At 43.1% G+C, this 21,759-nt stretch overlaps 1 protein-coding gene across 3 annotated transcripts; it reads left to right on the top strand.

The window, feature by feature from the left end:
• Positions 1–1,235: 1,235 nt before the first annotated feature.
• Positions 1,236–5,999, top strand: MID1IP1 (MID1 interacting protein 1). 3 transcript variants are annotated; one of them, XM_053311774.1, is made up of 2 exons: positions 1,236–1,256; positions 4,214–5,999. In XM_053311774.1, the coding sequence occupies exon 2, from the start codon at positions 4,539–4,541 to the stop codon at positions 5,052–5,054; it is 516 nt and encodes a 171-aa protein (XP_053167749.1). In that variant the 5' UTR covers positions 1,236–1,256; positions 4,214–4,538; the 3' UTR covers positions 5,055–5,999. The 3 variants fall into 3 exon arrangements, with proteins under 3 accessions (XP_053167749.1, XP_053167747.1, XP_053167748.1); XM_053311772.1 differs by lacking the exon at positions 1,236–1,256 and adding an exon at positions 3,183–3,367; XM_053311773.1 differs by lacking the exon at positions 1,236–1,256 and adding an exon at positions 3,452–3,712.
• Positions 6,000–21,759: the final 15,760 nt, after the last annotated feature.

The following is a 21,759-nucleotide window of genomic DNA, read 5'->3' as shown; positions in this document are numbered from 1 at the left end:
TAAGGAAAAAGAAAAAAGAAAGAAAGAATTAGACAAAATTAAGTCCTGGTTGTTTTCCTCTTGAAAGCACAGACTCTGTATTGATTCTCACAAACCTTAAATATTTTTAATCTTGCACTGCAGGCCACATTTACAACTTGTGCAAAGGACACGCTCAGTTGGGACTTTCTTCTGTGCACATCCTACCTAAGTGAAACTTATTTTATTTTATTTATTTGCAAGCCATCTTCCAAACAAATGAACCCAAAAAGTGGCTTACAAAAAAAGAAGAGAAAAAGGAGCAAAAAAAATATACCCTTTCCTATCCCTTTCATTGGGGTTTGAGTGTGAGAACTTTCAAGTGAATAATTTGTGTCCAGAGCAACTGCCCTGATGGTTTTACAGTTTCGGAAGCATTATCTTAGGTAATGTAAGAATTCTGTATTAAGAATCACACACTAGTGGTAATTTTTCTGATTATTAATTGGTGTGAGCGTGTACAGTGATGGAACTGAGGCCAGAAGGCTACAAATAATATGAGAGCGGAGCGCCCCCCTCCCTCCTCCTTATAGAGAAAGCACTGTGGAGCGTGCGGAAGATAAGGGCCCATTATGTGCCACTGCCTGGCTTATTGTGGTTTATAGGTTGTCAGGGTAACACACTCCGCTTCCACTCCCCCCGCCACGAGACCCTCATGCTGCTCTTTCAGCTGCCACTCCTTTGTTGCCACGGTCGCTGGAGCAGAAAGAGACTAGAAGTGTTGTTTCTGATTGGGCCTTACCAAGACTTGCTCATTAGCATATGAGGACGGAGCCTGACTGGCAGGACGCGAGCCGATTGGCTGGGGCTGGAGGTGAGGCTGTGGGGTGATCCCGACAGGCCTCTAACTCTCGGACATGCACGACGGGGAGTCATCTCCGGGAGGCGGCGCGAGAGAGTGCTGTGCGCGCGCGTGTCCTCTTTTGCCCCTGAGAAGAAGGCTTGCGCGCGCTGATCCTTATCTCCATGCACTGCTTCGTGTTTCCTTCTCCTTTTTTGTCTTTGCGATGAGCCTTCAGAGACACGAGTGTGACTTGTTTTTGCTGCTGCTCTTTGGAGCAGGAGAAGCACGAGGGACTGGCGTGTCCTCCTTGGCAAGGGTGGTGTTCACGCAGTTGCGGCGTGAAAAAGAACAGAATGCCCGCCTCCTTGTGCATGATAGCCACTTTCTGTTTCCTTCCTGCCGCGGGAAACCGAGCAGCTAGCCTTGCCCTTACACTGAACGCCGGCTTGTTCAGGTGGGAACCATCTGCTGACAGGCGCAAACGTAAAGAAGTTAAACAGCCCCTTCCCTCGTACGGCTCCTGGGATACTTAAATGGCATGCTCATCGCCACCTGTTATTTCGATAAGAGAGCCAACAAAACTCTGGCCGTTTTTTTTTTCAAATGGAAAGGGGGAAATGGGTGCGTTACGAACGGCCTTGGTTGAGCAGTGTAGGAGGAAAATGATGGAAACAAAAAGATCGGAGTGTGTTGCAGCATTCCTTGTCTTATGAATTAACGCTGTAATAGTATGCATACTTACTGGGGCTCATTAAACCCAGTAGGGCTTATTTTCAAAGTAAACATTCATGAACCCAAACTGCACATTGGCTTCTTAAAATCTGGGTTTTATGTGCTTGTTGCGAGATATACAGTGCATACAAATGTCTCTACAACCCTACTATTAATTATCTGGCTGCAGCAAATATTTTTGACCTTCAGAAATCTAAGTCGCATTAAAAACATTTAAAAAAATGGGACCCTGCAATCCGCAACCAGAAAGATCGGGGTTGAGGGTGGAATCTAAGTGTTCAAGTGGAGGAGTGTCTGAAGAATTGGGAACCTGTTAAGTTTATGGGTAATTCAAATGAACTCATCCAGAGGAGTATGTGAGGACGAAAAGTCGTAGGGTTGATTGGTGCCTTTTGAAGTTGAACTGTGTCCTCACATCCTTTCCCCTCGGGGAGAAAAGTAGTTTCGGGGGGCCATTTTGACCGGAAAAACGGCCCACGTGGAAAGAGTTAAGCATCCATCTCCCCTCGGAGCAAATTCTCAACGCCCGGTTGCGGCATTTCAGTTAAAAAACTAAACACACATCAAAGTCTGGAGTTTGTAGAGCGTCTCCGGCTTCTGCTCTGGTATGGCTCTGAGGAGAGTCGAATGAATGCGAACACTATTGTGGGTGAAACAGAAAGTTGGTTTAACACACTCCCCCCCCCCTGTGGGACTGAGTGCAGTGCTTGATTTCTGAAACAAGAGGTGTTGGGTTCAAGCCTACCCGATGGTGATATTATCTGACTAGTTCCTTCCAGGTTGCAGGAACTCATTGTGGTACATTCGCCACTCTGGCTCAGAAGCGCTCATTACATCGTCCCGGGTAGAAAGGCTGAATTTGAGACTGAAAACAGGCTCCGAGGCTTAGCCCTAGTTAGATGCCAGTGCAAAGTGTCTGGCACTTTACCATCCTTCATTGTGTATGACGACACAGTACAATCAAAGTTCCGTCTGGGATGGAGATGAAAGCTCCGCACCCTCGATTTCTGAGAAACTTGCCCTCCTATCCAGCTGTTTTGTGTATCTGAAGGTAACTGCCTCTAATAAATGCCTGAGATGTCGGTCGTTTGTCTGTCTGAGCAACGACCGGACAAAATATTGGATGTCGGTTTCAGTGAGCTGTGTCCTAGATCCTTCTCGGAGCCACCCAGGGCTCTTCTCAGCCAGCCTCGTGGTGGCCCAGCGGCAAGTTGCGTGGATGTTTGGATTTCATACAACACAAGCTTTGATACAACACACAAACTCCCTTGGCAAAAGGTTTGGATTCCAGCGCAAGCCAGGGATCCCGTGTTAGAGTAAGCAGAGAACCAGGACGAGAGGTTTAAACCCATAAAAGCCAAGGTGGTTGTTTTGCCAACCAGCACCTCTGCATTGGCAGCTGGAGACGCGGAGTTATTCAAAACTGAATCGCGATCCTGGGCTGTGGCTACCTACAGCAACCGGCCTCTGCTTTCTTCAGGGATGCTTGCTAAGGTTTCCCTTGGCAGTCTCCGGGGCTGTGTGTTTGACAATTTCCCCTCCCCCAGCCGGCTCTGGAAGTCGGGTGCAGCGCCCTCCCTCTGTGGGAGTCGGAGAGAGGCGGAGCCGCCTTCCCCTCCCTGGTAGCAGAAACCGGTGTTACATGTGGTCACTTGAAGAGAGACGCCTCCCCCCCCACCCGCTTCACTGCAAGGGGGTGGCCCTTGGAAACACCTTGTTTTAACATACACACTATAAATACAGCTCCCGGCATGGGAGCAGGGCTAGAGGCTGCTGTAGGACGCAGGAACGCTCGTAGAGCTGACTAGCCGCAGCCGGTGCTGGAAGCTCGCGGTGAGTGTTGAGAGACGACCCAATGCGCGCGCTCCTCCGCCCCCCCCCCCGCTCGGCTTTGTTCCATTTGTCGGTCTGAAAACAGCGATGTGCGCTTGGATGCCCGTTTCTATGGCTGAGTCAGGCCGACTGGGGGCTCGCTTGTTGCCCGCGAGCCATGCATGGGGGATTGCATCAGCCGAGCTGGCTAGCTCCCCTCCCCCAGCTTCACGCTTTAGTCTCCTCTAGGGGACTCACTGGAGGGAGTTCCCTGTGAACGCGAGGAAGCCAAAGTGCGCCAAGATCCGCTTCCTCTTGCTTAGGGTGGAGAGCAGGATGCACTGCAAAGTAGGCGCCCGTGTTCAGGTATGTAAGGGGTTCTGGAAGCGCGCGGGTGAGGAACTGGGCTATATGGCTGGCGAGAAGGGGTCTAAAGTTGAAGGACTTCGTGAGAAGGGAATACCTGTGGTTAGTTTTTGAGACGACAGGAGCTGGGTTCCAGTCTCTCTCTGGATAGGAGCTCTACTTCCTATTCTCGGTGGTCGTTGCTCAGAAATGCATTCTGCGTATGCTCAAAGGCACGTTCCCTTAGCTTATTTCTAGGATGAGAACTTGAGCCGTGGGGGGCGTGGACCGAATTTGGAAAGAAAAGAAAAACTCTTCAGTGCCCCCCTTCCCCCGCATTTGTGAAATAAGTTTTGGTTGTAATGAACTTAAAAAGAAAGAAGCAGCACACGAAAACGTGGGGGACTGGAAGGAGCTGGGCAAGGATGAAGAAGGAGGGAAGTGTTGGGGGAGGGGGTGAAGCAGCGAGGCGTTGGGGCAAGGCACGGTCTTAATCGCCATCTTTTGTTCTATTTTACACAGCAACTCGTTGCAGGAGAGACTTTCTTGCTTTGAGCCTACAACTAGGAAGTGGAAAGCAAAAACTGGAGAAATAACGACTTAATCCTTGGAACAAGCGTTCTTGTGGGTGGGGAAGAAAGCAAAAAAGCCGGTGCTCTTTGCTTTTTGAGGTGTGTGTGGAAAAGCAAGGCAGTCTCCAGTCTCTGGCTTGGCGCCTGGTTTTCCTGGGCCGCGCATTGATCTCCTCTCAAGTCGCTGGTGCTTCCTGGGCTTGATTTACGCACCCTCCCGCAGCATCAGCCAGCCTGCCCGCCTTGCTCTCGTTGCACCCCGCCCAGCTGCCAGGATGATGCAGATCTGCGAGTCGTATAACCAAAAACACTCCCTCTTCAATGCCATGAACCGCTTCATTGGGGCCGTCAACAACATGGACCAGACGGTGATGGTGCCCAGCCTGCTTCGGGACGTGCCTCTCTTGATGGAGGAGCTGGACTCGGGAGGCGGTTGTGGTGAAAGGGAGGCCCAGCTGACCCCCAACGGCGGTGCCTATTGCTCCTGCAGAGACATGTACAGCCACTACGTGCTGCTCAAGTCCATTCGCAACGACATCGAGTGGGGGGTGCTGCAGCAGGCGGGCGAGGAGGCGAGCAGCCGGAAGAAAGAGAAGCTGAACGGGGGCCCCGGCGCCGTGGACATTAGCCGGGGGATCCCGGAGGACGAGGAGGTGGAGGAGGATCTAGAGAAGCAGTTCCATTATCATTTGAGCGGACTGCATACGGTGCTCTCCAAACTTACCCGCAAGGCCAACGTGCTCACCAACAGATACAAGCAGGAGATCGGAGTCAACAACTGGGGACACTGAACCAGGAAGGGGAAATAATGCGGTCTGCCTGCCTGCCTGCCTGCCTGCTGAAGTGTGAGAGTGAGGAGAGAGGGAAATGGGCGTTTGGAAACGGCTAGGGGAGAATGTCGGCAAGAGTGGACTCTATGTATGTGTGTGTCTTAAGAGAGAAACACAGGGCACACTGTGATTTCATAAGAAAAATTGGCAGAGGAAGTGTTAACTGGGGTGAATGCAAAACCGTGGTGGTCTGGGGTAGAATGTGAAGATGAGAGGGTGGAAGGGGACTGACTCTCATGCTAGGCATATCGTTGTGTGATGTTGCTGTTGGCAACTGTAAGCTTTCAGGAGCCAAGGTGATGGAGTTTTGCCTGGGGTAGCAGGCACAGCCAGGCAGCCAAATATAAAGTTTCCGGATTCTGAGGACTCGGAATGATGTACAGTGGCTCAGGCCAGTTACTGATAGAGTATGTTTGTTTTCACTGGAAAACTTTGTGTGTGTGTGTGTGTGTGTGGTGACTGTAGTAGTGGCGATTGCATTACTTCTTTCCTATTTTGCACTACTTTTGTAACACCAATATATATGTATATAAAGTCTAAGAACCTTCTTTGCATGCTCTTAGAACTGCAGCAATCTTATTTTTTACCAACGCACAAAGATGTACATTCATCAATTCTACTAACTATTTTTTACAGGCAGGGTAAACAGATATTGTTCCCCTTTAAACAAAGCCACTTACCTTTCCATATAATGTATGAGCTGGTTGACATGAGGCTGCAAATAAGTGACTTAAGAACTATTTATATTCTGTTGCAGAGGATGAAACCAGTTAACTAATATGCATCAATATTTCAGTGGAAAGATAAATGTTCCCATTGTTGTACATGCATTGAAGACTATTTAAAACTTTTTTATCCAGATGTAGAGTATATTCTAAAATAAATAAGCAAATATATTGACTAAAATTGACTTAACTGTTTTTATACTATGCTTCTACTTGAATTAAATGCTGATGTACAATGCACAAACTGTGGATACTAATTGGTTCTGCAAATAATGCTTTATTAAAAATGCTTGATGCTTGCCGTCCACCACAGGATTAGTACCTGTGTTTGGAGGAGTCCTTGAGGCATAATAGCCCTATTTATCCCACTCTTGCCCTGCAGCATGTACTAGCACTATACTATAGACCCACTGAGTTTGTCTTCTTCACTCTGGTCATGGATGTGAGCTCTATCCTTTGGGGATCCCTTTGTGTGGATGCTGTGCCTATGGTGGATTGAATTGAGCCCATTGATTTAATCCAACCCTTCTAAAGTCAATGGCAGTTTTTCCACTGACTTCAATAAGAGGTTGATTGCACTTATTTATAATGCAGCTTGTCCATGTCAAGGAGTTGCTCTTCAAAATAGTATATACTTTGGGGGGGGGCGGAATACCTGCATCAAATTAAAAAATAACCTTACTAATTTTAAAGATACTTTAGTAATCCAATAATTTGACTGAGTGTAGGATATTTACAAAGTATGTGAATATAGGCAAGACAGTCCAGAGTCTGGCCCAGATTTTTAAAATAAAGTTATTTTAAAAGGCACCTTAATAGTTCCTAGCAACTAGTTGGATTTAAGTTGCCGACATTATACAAACTATTTATTTTGTCCAGTGGATGTTTCTGTGCTGACTTAATTGATACTAGAATCAGCTACATTCTGTGTAAGTTTTTTTTTTTAAAAGAAAAAATTAGGATATGCTGTCTTGTGTGGGCTAGCATTGAAGTTAACGTTAAAAGTTCTAAATATAGGAAGAAACAGGTATAATAGCCTTTACTTCTGTTAACTTGGAACGCAAGCATACATTCAGACTACCAATGTAGTTATACTAATGTGCACGCAGCCTGTACGCACAATCCTGTTAAACCTACTTTTCTGTTGATTGGCCCATTTCAGTGATTCCATTTAAAGCTTCAAATTGCTCTTTTAAAACCAGAATTACCATATAATGATGTAAGCCCTTTAAATATGCAAATACACTGTATTTGTTTAGACTTGAAGATTCCCATGGGTTCTTTTTCACCTCAGGTCTGGCAGTATTATGCTAATGTATATGAATTCCTGAGTATTATGGGCTGCCTGTTATTCATAGTAGAGTAGGGAACTATAAAGAGCATATCTAGCCAAAGTTAAGCACTCCTAGGTGATGGGGGTGGAAGTAACTGATTACTATTATTTTATTATTATTTATTTATTTTAAAGTAATAGTGTTTGCTTTTAAATGAAACCTGAAATTAATAGAAACATGCTAAGGCATACGCTTAGCTCTTAAAACTGAACAATGATCAAACATTGTTAAAGGCTGCTTTTCTATATAGAATGAATTGGGTGGGTGGGGTAGCTGACCTGGAGGTAAGCATGATAAATGATGTCATATCATATATTAATTATTGTTGGCATCCTACTTGTCTTGAGGATGAGCAAATCACTGCAGGTGACTAGATCCATGAGATTCCAACTTGCATGCCCCAAATCATTCAGAGAGCCAATTTGGGTGATCTTATACTCTTTATTTTATGCCTTCCAGCTACTACTATTCTTCAAGTTCTGAAATAATGAATATGCCTCTATTGGTCAAACTGCATGGATATTTATCTGCTGATATTTATCTCGTGGAAAAACATTTATTTGCTCAGCCTTACTTCTGAAAAAATTTGGACACAGCCAAAGCTTGTGCATGTTGACTCAGAAGTAAATTCTATTTTGTATGATGGGGCTTTTTCCAAATTAGCCTACATAAGATCACAACTTTAGCTTTGAGGTAAATGATCCTACTTAGTATCTTTGCATGTGTACAGAGAATGCAAAAGAGAAAACTATGTCTGTCTACACAGATGTAATCCTACAGCGCATGTGGGCTGCATTACCAGAAGTTTTGGATTCTTCTCCTAGATTGAATAAAGGCTCTATTTAGTTGACCACTGAATATGCCCAAGTACATGAGTGTGACTGATGCAGCTCTTTGGGACTTGACTGATAATGTTTTAGTTGCTGCAGTGACCTGTGAGCATGCAAGCTACTTTAGGCAATATATTAAATTCAAAATGAGAGAACTGACTTGAATTAGTCTTTTTATTTTTGGTAGTAAAATCATTTAATGACTTTGATTTAAATCAAGTTGCCCACTCTTCAGTCCCTTTAATTTAAACGAGAGAGGTTTAAAGACTTGTAAGTCCCTGAAATCAGTAGGACTTAAAAATTTAATTTTGGCTAGATCATGCTCAAACAGCCTTCAGTAGGAATGTTTTTCCTTTGCAAATATAGCTTAAGATCTTGCTTTAATATAGGCATGGTCTGTAATATACTTTAAACTTAACAGTTCTGTGAGCAACAGTGCAAACTAGTCTGTTTTTCTAGAGTACTCTGGAGGCCTCTGACAGAGATTCCTGGGAACTCCTACAGGGATTTTTAATTTGACAAGGTATCAGGTGTGTAGTTTAAAGCACCTTCACAATGTTTGTCCTGCTTCTTTTGATTATTCTGCAACTGTATCTTCAAAAAGCAGTAAAAGAGAGTTCATTAAAATGCAATTCTTCACCTCCTGCAGGGGCCTAATTATAATAGGGCAAGGGGAGACAGTTGTCTGGGGCCCAGTGCCTTCGGGGGGGGGGGTGGGGGCTAGAGGCAAGTCACATGACTGACTCCCCTAGCTGCGCACCCGCCAGGGCTTCCTTCGGTTGTATTCATCCTCCGAAATTGACATGAGTGTTAAGACCTGGAGCTACCAGAACAGCATGTCTTTCTCTAGTACCGTTAAATGACTTGCATCGTCCACAATTTACAAAACCTTTTAAAAAATAATTTAGGATGATGTTTTATTGTGGCACATAGGTGTTGTGTGTGTGTGTGTGTGTGTGTGTGTGTGTGTATTACTATGCTGTTTGTTACCACTATTCAGCCTCATTTAAGATTTCTTTACTTCATGAGCTGAGCTTCAGTGAGGGGGGTGCATTTAAAATCTTGTCTCTGGGCCAACCTTGCTACGCCCCTGACCTACCATTCTCATTCCTGGTTTTACTTGGCAAGCCCACCACTAGGCATGGTAGATGTTTAATATTGGAAGATCTTCCATGAAACCTCCCACTATTAGCTAGATATGAAGATGGGATAGTGGACTTGATCAGAGATTCCTTCCATCCCACACTTTCATTGTCGAACTATCTTAAGTGGTAATGCCCTTCCCTTTAGCCCCTCTCCTTGTATGCAACAGAATGATTAGAATTACCCCACTGCATTTTGCCCAGATCAACCAATTTCTGATTCTGTCCCTAACCCCCTCTTTTTACTGCTTTTGAATTCTCTGTTGCCTTTGTCTGGAAATAAAGCCCTCAGTGGTTTAGCCTATTGGCAAGGATGATTATTCAACAGCTGCTACCACTGGAGTCTTGTGTGGTGCTCCAGCACAAATGCCTTATCTGCACATGCAGCTCCTTTTCAAGAAATGGCATAATCAAGTGATCGGGGCAGGCTGTATTTGTGAGAATGTGAGTGTAAAAGATAAGTCATTTAGAAGACACTTTATCAGTCAAAAGACGTTTGTGACAGTGAAGAAGCTTGTAGGAATAGCATTTTAAAAAACAAACACAAATATAAGATGATTTAGGCAAATGTTTTTCTATACTGTCTGGAAAAGATGGGATACCAGGTCCCCCTGCCCCACCAAATGCAAATTATTCTAGAAGTCCCAATGTTTCAAGCCATCAGAGAACATTTCAGAATTGAGTTGGCCACATTTTTCCTGGCCTCTGGCAGCTGCAGGCAAAACATACTTCACCTAGGAATCAGGGAGGGCCTCTGACTTGAGATAGGGTGAATTGAACTTGCTGGGAGATTTGAGGCCACTCCTCTTATTTAGAGGAAAAAATGGCCATGGCAAATGTCATTGCCTTGGTGACATGGACCAATGCAAGCTGACAAGTCCTCAGAGGCTGGTAAACAAAGAGCTTGTTAAAAGCCAATTGGGGCAGGATCGATTCAATCTGCCTGGTCTGGCGATAGGTATAAGCAAGGGGAAACAGAGAGCAGACAGACATCTTGTGTCTGTCACAGGAAGTTGAACTTCTAGGCCAATGAAGACTGGTCAATTTGTAAACTCCACAATTTGGGGTCTGTTTAAATAAGGGAGCTGGCTAATCCAGGTTAGCCAGGCTTTAGTGATCTGGCTAATGTCAGTAACTTCTGTAACAACTTGCAATTAAGTCTATATTGTGTGCTTGTTCACTGTACTTGTATATTTCAGTCAGATTTCTGAGATTGCAGAAGACTATGGTAAGTACAAGCTGTCTTCAGTTATGTTTCCTCCTAAGTTTCCCACATCCCAAAGCCTGGGCGGGTGGGGGGTAGGGGTTGACTTCTTACTTCTGGAGTCAGTTAATAGGTGAGCCATCAGTTTACTCAATGACAGCACCAGGTCTGTGTGTTACCTCCGCCAAATTTCATTATTTATTTATTTATTTATTTATTGTTAGATTTGTATACCGCCTTTCATTAAAACAATCCCAAGGCGGTTTACACACACATTAAAAACAAGACATTGGTAATCTAGGACATTCAACACAAGGCAACCATGTTAGCGCTTTCCATCTTTCTTTATCAACAATGCAATTGTGCAGATCCTCTCTGCTACTTCTGGTGATGTAATGATGGGGACAAGATCATTGCATTATAAGAAAACAAAGGTGTTGGCTTCCAACAGCTGTCAAAGAGTGCTCTGGACCACCACTGCCTCTAATTTGGGGGAAGCTTACCTTGGTGGCAGTGGTGGTAGAGCTTGCCTGAGCACTTTTCAGCAGCTGCACTGCTGCTGTTGCTACTACCACTGCTGCAACCATCAAGTTAAGTCTCTCTCAAACCCCTGTGGAGGCTTACATTAGGATCTGTAGTGGTCCAGAGCATACTTTGGCAGCTGTGCTGTTGAAGCTTACCAACTTGGTTGACCTATAAAGTAATGTGTGTGTTTGTTCTTTTGTATCATTAGAAGCAGCACTGCTGGCACCTGTCATCTTTGTTTAAATTGACTGGGCTTGTCCCTGTTGATGAACCTAGTGTCTCAATGGCAGGAATTAGCACACTGTATTACAGGTGAAGGCAGGATGGTGGGAACACAGTTGGTGGGTGCACAGACAAAGTTATCTGGGCCACTTTTGCCAACCCCACTGGGGTTGATGACTGCCATAGTGGCAGTGGCTTGGAGTGCTTCTCAGGGGCCACACTGGGGGGTCACCATCTTTTTTTCTCCAGGGCCCCTGGGATTGGCTGTATCTCTTTAATGTCTCTAGGCCCTCAACTGACAAAACAATTGGCTGACCTCTGACATCAGCCCTGAGTTTGCTCTAGTTTAGCAGGTTTTATATATTTCAGATTAATCAGTTAAGTGCAGTAAGGGACACTGAGTAGATTTATCAGTATGTATTATTTCATAAAGCTTTTCTCCAGCAAGTATGCATTCTCATATATAGTGAGTTGTGTGCTCTTCAGAAGGTGTGACTTATAGGAGCAATAGCTTTATGTAGATGGGTTACAATTTCTAAAATATTAATTTTTATTCATTCATTCATTCATTCATTCATTCATTCATTCATTCATTCAAATAATCTCAAGGAGGTTTACAAAACATTTTTGGATACTTTGTCAGCTATTTGTATTTGCTTGAGAGCACCTCCTCACAGTTGACTTGCTTTGCTCCTTGAATGGGACACATAGCAGCCGTGGAATGATACTAAAGAAGGGTTTAAGTCTCTCATGTTTTGGGGTTCAGAGCATAAAAACAGATTTTGTTATATATCCAGGCTGATGCTGATAGGTCTGCTGATGTTAAAGCAGCAGAATGTGTGCTATTTACAGGTAGGCCTTGCCCAGGTCACTGGGGGCTCAAGTTTCTTTAAGCCCTTCAGAGACACTGTGTGCAAATGAAAACATGCTGCAAGTCAAGTGAAAATAATGAGGTTGTAACTTGTAAAACATTTCTCTGTAGCCTTAGAATCCTCTATAATAAAATGCTAAAGTGTGATCCCGTGTCCCCCTGCCCGTGTCTTTCTCGGCCGTTCTGGGCATGCGTGGAGCGCATGCCCAGAATGTCCGAGAAAGATACGGCTGCAGAGACACGGCGGCCATGTTGCCTCTCCGCGGAAAGGCCAGAGGCGGCCACGGGGAGGGCAGAGGCGGCAGCGGCGGGTACAGCCCGGCCGCAGGGGTAGGAGAGCTGGTGGTGCCGAAAAGAACAGGGGCGGCAGGGGGTCTGGACGGCCCGCAGGAAGGCCAGAGGCACAGACAGCGGGTCCGGCCCAGCCGCAGGGAGGCAGAGGTAGGGGCAGCGGGTCCAGCCCGGACGCGGGGATAGGAGAGGCGGCGGCAGGTTTGGCCTGCCCACCGAAAAGAACAGGGGCGGCGGCAGGTCCGGACCGGCTGCAAGGAGAGCAGAGGCGGCGGCGACGGGTCCCGACCGGCCGCAGAGAAGGGAAAGACGGCGGGGGCGGGCGGCACTCTTGGAACTCTCCCCTACTAGTGCCCGTTATTTCAACAGGCTTAAAAACACTAGTACCTTCATAAAGCCTAAATAGAAGCAACCTAAAAATAGCCATTAGATTAGCCAAGGTGGATTTTAATTTGGAAAGCAGATTAGATCGTCAGTTCAGTTCAAATGTGATGGTATTACCTAGTGATCTGAGGGTCTGTGCTGTGTGCTCTTTGAGTCAAAGCCGTCTTTCTTAAAATAGTATGGTGACGCTTGCAGATGATTTTCCTGAATCTCCAAACATTATAGACTTAAATTATGGCTCCATTAGAGAGATCATATAGGATGATGGTGAGAAAGCTTTTGTCAAATAGTATAGTAGTGAAAACAAACATACAAACAAAATACCCCAAACACAATGTTTATATCCAGTTTATGGATATTTGGATGGGAGAGGTGTCACTGTATTTTATTATAACATAACTTTACTATATTACTGGGACCATACAGAGGTGGAGGACACTAACAATTCACTAGTACATAGATGGCAGTTATGAAAACTCATGCAGAAGCGCAGACTAGTGGCTTTTAAGGCATTGGCAGGTATGGAAATAGGATAGTGTCACTGAAAATGTCATATCACAAAGAAATTTAAGTGAAGAATGAGTGGCAGAACAGAAGAATTTCCAGCATGATCTGATAGTTCAGAAAATTGAAAAAGATAGAATAGGAATATACGTGTGTGTGTGCGCACACACACACACACAATTTCAAATCTTATTATCAGATTAATATTTTCAAATTAATATCAGATTTGCAGAAATCCTCAGACACATTACCTGTTTTGATTTAATTAGATTTATTAAGTAGATTTCACTTCAGGAAAACAAGTTCTTCAGCTAGAAAATGGAATTTATTTCTGCAATATACAACTTGGTTCTTGGACATTTACATCACTCCCACAAGTAAAATAATAACATTAAATATATTTATTCATACACTTACAGAGATGCTCCTTCAATGATGCTTAGTTAACCTGCAACCAACCAGCATACCATCTTATTTATTTATATCTATGTAAACTGCTTTGGGAACTTTGCTTGAAAAGTGGTATATAAATATTTGTCATAAATATTTGTAAGTGTCAGCAGACTGGCACATACATCTTTTTGACATTTCTGAGCCAGCCAGAGATCTGAAAATCAAACACTTTTGAAGGCACAGGAAGTGGTTTGATGGTGTGTGAAAAGTTATTCTTTGTCTCATGCATGTTCATTGAACTCTCCAGACATGTATTGGTGTTCGTTCTTTCTAGAAGTGCTTTGCCAAACAAATTTCAGGGGAATTAAATAGACATGTTGAACTGTTTGAAAACTGCTTTCTCACACTTGTATGAATTGCTTTTCTGAAAGCATCTTAAAAGATTGGTCCAGTAAAGTAATGTAGATAAAGTAAAGTGTGCTGTTGAGTCAGTGTCGACTCCTGGTGACCACAGAGCCCTGTGGTTGTCTTTGGTAGAGTATAGGAGGGGTTTACCATTGCCATCTCCCGCACAATATAAGATGATGCCTTTCAGCATCTTCCTATCACTGCTGCCCGATATAGATAGCAACAGTTAAAAACAGAAAAGTCTGCCTAATTTGATGAGAAAAATTACTCAAAGCAGGCCATTGCATTTAAAAGGACAAATTATGCAATGCTTGTTTTTTAAAATTTCAATGAGATTACTTTGAGTAATTTTCCTCATTGTGTCAGCCCTTGATTTTACACTAATAGAGAAATAGGCTTTAAATCAGTTAATATTCAAAAGGCTTCACAATTGTGTGTTGTCTAATGATTTTCCATGTTTTATTTCCATAGACAAACATAAGAACAGCCCTGCTGGATCAGGCCCAAGGCCCATCTAGTCCAGCATCTCGTTTCGCACATTGGCCCACCAGATGCCACTGGAAGCCACAGGCAGGAGTTGAGGGCATGCCCTCTCTCCTGCTGTTACTCCCCCTCAACTGGTACCCAGAGGCACCCTGCCCCCGAGGCTGGAGGTGGCCTACAGCCCTCCGACTAGTAGCCGTCAATAGACCTTTCCTCCATGAAGTTATCCAAACCCCTCTAAAGCCATCTAGGTTGTTGGCTGTCACTACATCTCATGGAAGAGAATTCCACAAGTTGATTATGCGTTGTGTGAAAAAGTACTTCCGTTTGCTGGTTCTAGATTTCCTGGCAATCAATTTCATGGGATGACCCTTGGTTCTAGTATTATGGGAGAGGGAGAAGAATTTCTCTCTATCCACTTTCTCCACACCATACGTGATTTTATAGACCTCTATCATGTCTCCCCACAGTCGTCTTTTTTCTAAACTAAATAGCCCTAGGTGTTGTAGCCTAGCTTCGTAAGAAAGGTGCCCTAGGCCCTTGATCATCTTGGTTGCCCTCTTATGCACCTTTTGAGGTTCTACAATGTCCTTTTTTAGATGTGGTGACCAGAATTGTACGCAGTACTCCAGGTGTGGCCGCACCATAGTTTTGTATAAGGACATTATAATATTAGCAGTTTTATTTTCAATCCCCTTCCTAATGATCCCTAGCATGGAATTGGCCTTTTTTACAGCTGCTGCAAATTGAGTCGACACTTTCAACAAGCTGTCCACCACGACCCCAAGATCCCTCTCCTGGTCAGTCACCGACAGCTCAGATCCCCTCAGCATATATTTGAAGTTGGGGTTCTTCATCCCAATGTGCATCACTTTATACTTGCTAACATTGAACCACATTTGCCACTTTGTTGCCCACTCACCCAGTTTGGAGAGATCCTTTTGGAGCTCTTCACAATCAGTTATGGATTTCACTACTCAAAAGAGTTTGGTATCATCTGCAAATTTGGCCACCTCGCTGCAGTGCTTACCCCTGCTTCTAGATCATTTATGAATAAATTAAAAAGCACCGGTACCAGTACAGATCCCCGGGGGGACCCCACTTCTTACTTCCCTCCATTGCGAAAACTCTCCATTTATACCTACCCTCTGTTTCCTGTCTTTCAACCAGTTAGCAATCCACACATGTACTTGTCCCCTTATCCCATGACCGCTAAGTTTCCTCAGGAGTCGTTGATGAGGAACTTTGTCAAAAGCTTTTTGGAAGTCCAAGTATACTATGTGAACTGGATCACCTTGATCCAAACACTTGTTGGCACTCTCAAGGAACTCCAAAAGGTTGGTGAGGCCTTTGCGGAAGCCATGCTGGTTTACTCCCAGCAGGGCCTGTTCTTCTATGTGCTTTACAATGTTATACTTGAGGATGCTTTCCATCAATTTGCCTGGAATGGATGTTAAGCTAACCGGCCTGTAATTTCCCAGATCACCCCTGGATCCCTTCTTGAAAATCGGTGTTACGTTTTCTACTCTCCAGTCTTCTGGTACGGAACCTGATTGCAGGGATAAGTTATATATTTTAGCAAGGAGGTCAACAATTTCACATTTGAGTTCTTTGAGGACTCTTGGATGGATGCCATCCAGCCCTGGTGATTTGTTAGTTTTCAGTTTTTCCAGACAGTTTAGAACATAATCTCTTGTCACTTCTATCTGGCTCAGTTCTTTAGCCGCCATCCCCGAAAAGCCTGGTTCAAGAACAGGTATATGCTCAGTATCCTCTGCCGTGAAGACGGACGCAAAGAACTCATTTAGCTTCTCTGCAGCCTCCATATCCTCAATAATCCCTTTCACTCCCTCATTGTCTAATGGTCCAACTGCCTCCCTGGCAGGTTTCCAGCTTCTGTTGTATTTAACAAGTTTTTGTTATTCCCCTTGGTGCTTTTAGCTAAATATTCCTCAAACTCTCTTTTCGCCTCCCTTATTGTTGCTTTGCATTTCTTTTGCCAGAGTTTATGTTCCTTTCTGTTCTCTTCATTTGGACAGGCCTTCCAATTTCAGAAGGAAGTTTTCTTCTCTTTTATGGCTTCCTTGACAGTACCCATTAGACATGCTGGCATCTTCCTGGACTTAGTGGTACCTTTTCTTTTTTGGGATATACAATCTGTTAGGCAAGCAGGTTCAATGCCATCAAATTTACCTTGTTCACATAAAGCCTGAATATGAATCCCCACTCAATTGAAATAAATAATACTAAGCATATATATCACTATTATTATTTCTTGTTTACACAGACAGACAGGTGTTATTGACTGGTTTGTTTTATCCAGACATCGAGTCCTTCCCAAGGACCTGGGATGGCTGAATTTTATTGTCAATTGTTATAGATATCGTCGCAGAATATAGGCTGTTCCCAGTAAAGCTGCTTTTTGTAATTGGCTGATGGTGATTTCTGTGGCCCCTATGGTGTTGAGGTGCTCTTCAAGGTCTTTTGGAACTGCACCCAGGGCGCCAATTACCACTGGGATTATTTTGGTCTTTTTCTGCCACAGCCTTTCCATTTCAATTTGTAGATCTTTGTATTTGGTGATTTTTTCTATTTCTTTTTCTTCTATTCTGCTATCCCCTGGTATTGCTATGTCGATTATTTTAACTTGTTTTTCTTTCTTCTTGACTACAGTTATATCTGGTGTATTGTGTGGCAGATGTTTGTCTGTTTGTAGTCGGAAGTCCCATAATATTTTTACATCTTCATTTTCTACCACTTTTTCAATTTTATGGTCCCACCAATTTTTGGCTACAGGTAGCTTGTATTTTTTGCAGTTGTTCCAGTGTATCATCCCTGCTACCTTGTCATGCCTTTGTTTGTAGTCAGTCTGTGCGATCTTTTGACAACAGCTGATTAGGTGGTCCACTGTTTCATCTGCTTCCTTACAAAGGCGGCACTTGCTGTTTGTTGTAGATTTTTCGACTTTGGCTCTTATTGCATTTGTTCTTAGTGCCTGTTCTTGTGCAGCCAGTATTAAACCCTCTGTTTCTTTCTTCAAGTAACCATTCTTAAGCCATTGCCAGGTCTTGGTGATGTCTGATTTTCCACTTATATTGTGCAAATATTGACCATGCAGGGGCTTATTTTTCCATTTTTCTGCTCGGTTCTTGACTTGTTCTTTCTTGTAGGCCTGTTTTTCTTTCATTGGTGTTGAATAGTTTCGCGTTATTGACCATTTTAAGTGCATCTTTTTCACTGTCCTTGATATATTCTTCAAGGCCTCTTTTCTCCTCCTCTACTGTTTGATCGACTTGCAGCATTCCTCTTCCACCTGAGCTGCGAGGGAGGTATAGCCTATCGACATCACTGCGGGGGTGTGGAGCATGATTGATGGTTATGATTTTCCTGATCTTACGATCCAGCATCTCTAGCTCTGCTTGGGTCCAGTCTATTATTCCTGCAGTGTATCTGATAACAGGTATAGCCCAGGTGTTTATGGCTTGTATGGTGTTCCCGCCTTTGAGTTTGGACTTTAGGATTTTTCTTACTCTCCTGATGTATTCACTTCCCATTTTTCTTTTAACTTCAGTGTGTGCGATGTTATCAGCATGGAGAATGCCCAAGTATTTGTAATGTTCTTTCTCTTCCAGGTTCTTGATCTTGCTTCCATTGGGCAGTTCTATTCCTTCTGTTTTTCTTATTTTCCCTCTGTTCATTATTAATGCAGCACACTTGTCTAGTCCAAACTCCATTGCTATATCGCTACTGAATATACGGACAGTGTTTAGCAGTGATTCGATTTCTGACTGGGTCTTTGCATACAACTTCAGATCGTCCATGTACAGCAGATGGTTGATTTTGCTTGGTGTTTTAGATGTTTGGTATCCGAGGCCTGTTTTGTTTAGTATTTGTGAAAGTGGGGTCATGGCGATTAGAAACAACAGAGGGGATAGTGAGTCCCCTTGGAAAATGCCTCTTCTAATGCTAACCTGTCCAAGTGTTTCTCCATTGATTGTTAACTGTGTACTCCACATGCTCATTGCCTTTTTTATAAATATCTGAATGTTTTTGCTGACACCAGTTGTTTCTAAACATTTTAGTATCCATGTGTGAGGCAATGAATCGAAGGCTTTCTTGTAGTCAATCCATGCAACACTTAGATTTCTTTTTCTTCTCTTGCAGTTTTCTAAAATCATTTTGTCAATCAGCTGCTGGTCTTTTGTGCCTCTGGTGTTCGGGCAATTTCCTTTCTGTTCAACTGGAAGCTGTTTGTTAGTTAATAAGTGTTGCATCACTTCATCTGCTATTATTCCAGTTAATAAATTGAACATGGTTGGCAGGCAGGTTATCGGTCTATAATTACTTGGAACTGCACCTTTTGCTGGGTCTTTCATAATGAGATGAGTTTTCCCAGTTGTTAGCCATTGTTCAATATCACATCCTTGCAAAATGTGATTGAACTGTTTTGATAGTTGTTTATGAAGGCTTGTTAGGTGTTTAAGCCAAAAGCCATGCAGTTCATCGTCGCCTGGCGCAGTCCAATTTTTAATTTTCTTTGCTCTTTCACTTATTAATTCTGGTGTTATTATTAGATCTTGCATTTGTTGGTTACATTTTTTGACCTCTTTCATCCAGCCTGCTTTTTTATTATAATCTATTGGATTGTCCCAGAATTTCCCCCAGAATTTCACTGTTTCTTCTTTATTTGGTGTTTCTACGTTTCTTGCAGTTTCTCCTTCTATGCTTTGGTAGAAACATCTTTGATTCTACTAGAATTTGAGATTCTGCCTGTGTTGTGTAATTCTGGCTTCATACCTGCTAATCTTCTTTGACACTGCTGTTATTTGCTGCTTTATTATTTCCAGGACTTCTCTAATTCTCCTTGAATCTAGGTGGTATTTTTGGATCAGATACTGTTTGGTGTTTTCATTCTTCAGCTTCTTGTCTTTCATATCTTTCAATTTACTAGCATCTAAGTAAATTGATCTAAGCCTGGAGATTTTCTTTTCTTTTCTAATCTTCCATTTAGGTGATGTACTACTTTCTTTTTTTTACAGGTCCACTGATCTTATATCCGAGCTCTTGTGTTGTTATTGTTGCTGCACTGTACATTAGTTGGTTTGTTTCTTGCAAATGATTGGTTGTTGTTTCTGCCAGTGCAGCATTGACATCTTTTAATGCCTGAGCAAGTTGTTCTTGGGAAACTGTTTTTAGAGCTGGAAGTCGAACCCTGGTGGTTGTTTGGTTCATGTGCTCAGTTATTTTTTGCTTTAGTTCTTGTTGCTTTTCTGTTAAACGGCATTCGGGTTTTTGAGGTGAAGGCAAAGGGGCGGTTGCCTGGTTTTGATTTTGAAACAGTTCAGTAAAGTGGCATCCTCGATTTCCAACAGCTTCTCCACCAGCGCCTGAGCAACTTCTTCAGTTGGTGGTAATTCTTCTTCCATATCTTGAGCCTGTGTTGCTCTTTGCAGTTCTTCCAGCTCAACTCCTGTGAATACTTTATTTCTTATTATGAATCTTCTCTGGTCTGCTAGCCTTTGTTCTGTTATTTCTGTATCTGGATGCTTCTCTTTCCAAATTTGGTACATTCTTTTTAAATAACCTATTCTAGTTGGACTAGACTTGTAATAGCAGATCATTATTTCCTTGTTGGCATTTTTCGTATTTTTTTTCGGTTAAGCAACGTTTCTTCCAGTAACTTTGCTGTCTTCAGCCCTGGTTGCTCAACTGAGGATCCTGAGTCCTGTTGCCCACTTGCCACCAGATGTCCAGGGACTATAGCACCTGGTGTGGTCCTTGTTGACCCGGGTGACGACCAATCCGGTATAGATTTATTAAAGTTACGTCTCACCATATTGTTGATGGGAGAGGCACTCTTTGTCTGGCTCCTCTGGTGAGACCTGTCCAGTATGGTTGGACCTCTGGCATAGCTTTCACTTTCCTCAGAGCACACAAGCCCCACAACCACGCCAAGGTAGTGCCTCACTGGGGGCTGCTGCTATTATTATTATTATTATTATTATTATTATTATTACTTTTGAGTGTGTTCAAAGCACTTTATCTACATTGTCAGAATAATCCCTACAATATTCATGTAAGGTAAGTAGTAATAGTCACATATTAAAGATGGGGAACTGAGAGATACAGTGATTTGCCTAAAGAAACCTTGGGAGTTCATAGCAGGAACCATATTTGAGCCAGGAACAATTGACAGCTAACTGTCCTAGTTACTTGCTCATTGATTTTAATAGTTCTAGTTCCAGTATTTCCATTAAGTAGTTTCACTATTTAATCTACTTCCATTAATTTTAATAGTTCTAGACTGCACCACTGTTCTGCCAAACAATTCCATCATCTATTCCCACTCAAGAACATGCTGACAATGCATATCATACCCTTGTAAGCATGTGTGACATTCACACATGAATGAGATTTACAAAATGTATGTAACTTTATAACAACTGATAATGCTCTGTAATTCCACAAGGATCAAATTCTAATGGACCTGCATAGACTCATGACCTGCATAGTTTTCTTTAACATAGGGAAATGACCTTGAATGTTGGCTCAGAACAATGGTTTAATACTTTGGCATAGCTCTTTACAAGAATAACTTAAACTCTGAGCGGTAGAATACGTATGTACACATACTTTTTGTTTCTGCACGCATTTCTACATTGGTACATAAAATGCTGTCCATTTTTTGCTTTAGAACTTGCCTAGTAAAGAGCCATCATACCAAAAACGGCAACAAAACTGTTGGCCAAGAATACTTTTTGAAGTCCTCCATTTCCCTCCTCCAGTCTATGTATGTCAGCTGTTGCAATCTCTGTACAGTTGCCAACCCCCTGAGCCTATAAACACTCTCTTATTCACCTATGGCTCTTGGCCAGTATAACTGCTTTCAATAAGGCTAGTGACAGTGAAGTAGTCAATCCAGTTTAACAAGTAAAAAGAAAAGGGGGGAAGAAAGAAATAGTAACTCAGGGACCTTCAAAAACAAAGCCTGATGTTTGTAATCCTTGCACTGGTTAGAAACATTTTTGTTATATTGTCTTGCTACAGTAGGACAGGTTGCCAAGTTTCTATCATGACTTTTGAGTCAGTCAGTGGCTACTATAATTCAGAAAAGAAGCTTTCTTGGAATCCTTTTCCTTGCTAGCATGCAAATGGAACTCTATAGAGGCAAAAGCTGCTTGGGAGGCTGTTTGGATTGAAGAAATGGAAGGACAGGAAATGTTAAGTACCCCTTGTTGCCTCTTCACTTCATATTCTCTTTTCTATTTCTTTTTTAAAAGCGAAGATGTTGTTACATGCAAATGAATTTGTATGAAATGTGTATTTGAATGTAACACTGCATGACCCTGA

The sequence above is a fragment of the Hemicordylus capensis genome, chromosome 3, assembly GCF_027244095.1.
Source record: "Hemicordylus capensis ecotype Gifberg chromosome 3, rHemCap1.1.pri, whole genome shotgun sequence".
Taxonomy (NCBI): Eukaryota; Metazoa; Chordata; class Lepidosauria; order Squamata; family Cordylidae; genus Hemicordylus; species Hemicordylus capensis.
Note: the sequence above shows the minus strand (reverse complement) of the source record. Positions and strands in the feature narration are given on the sequence as shown.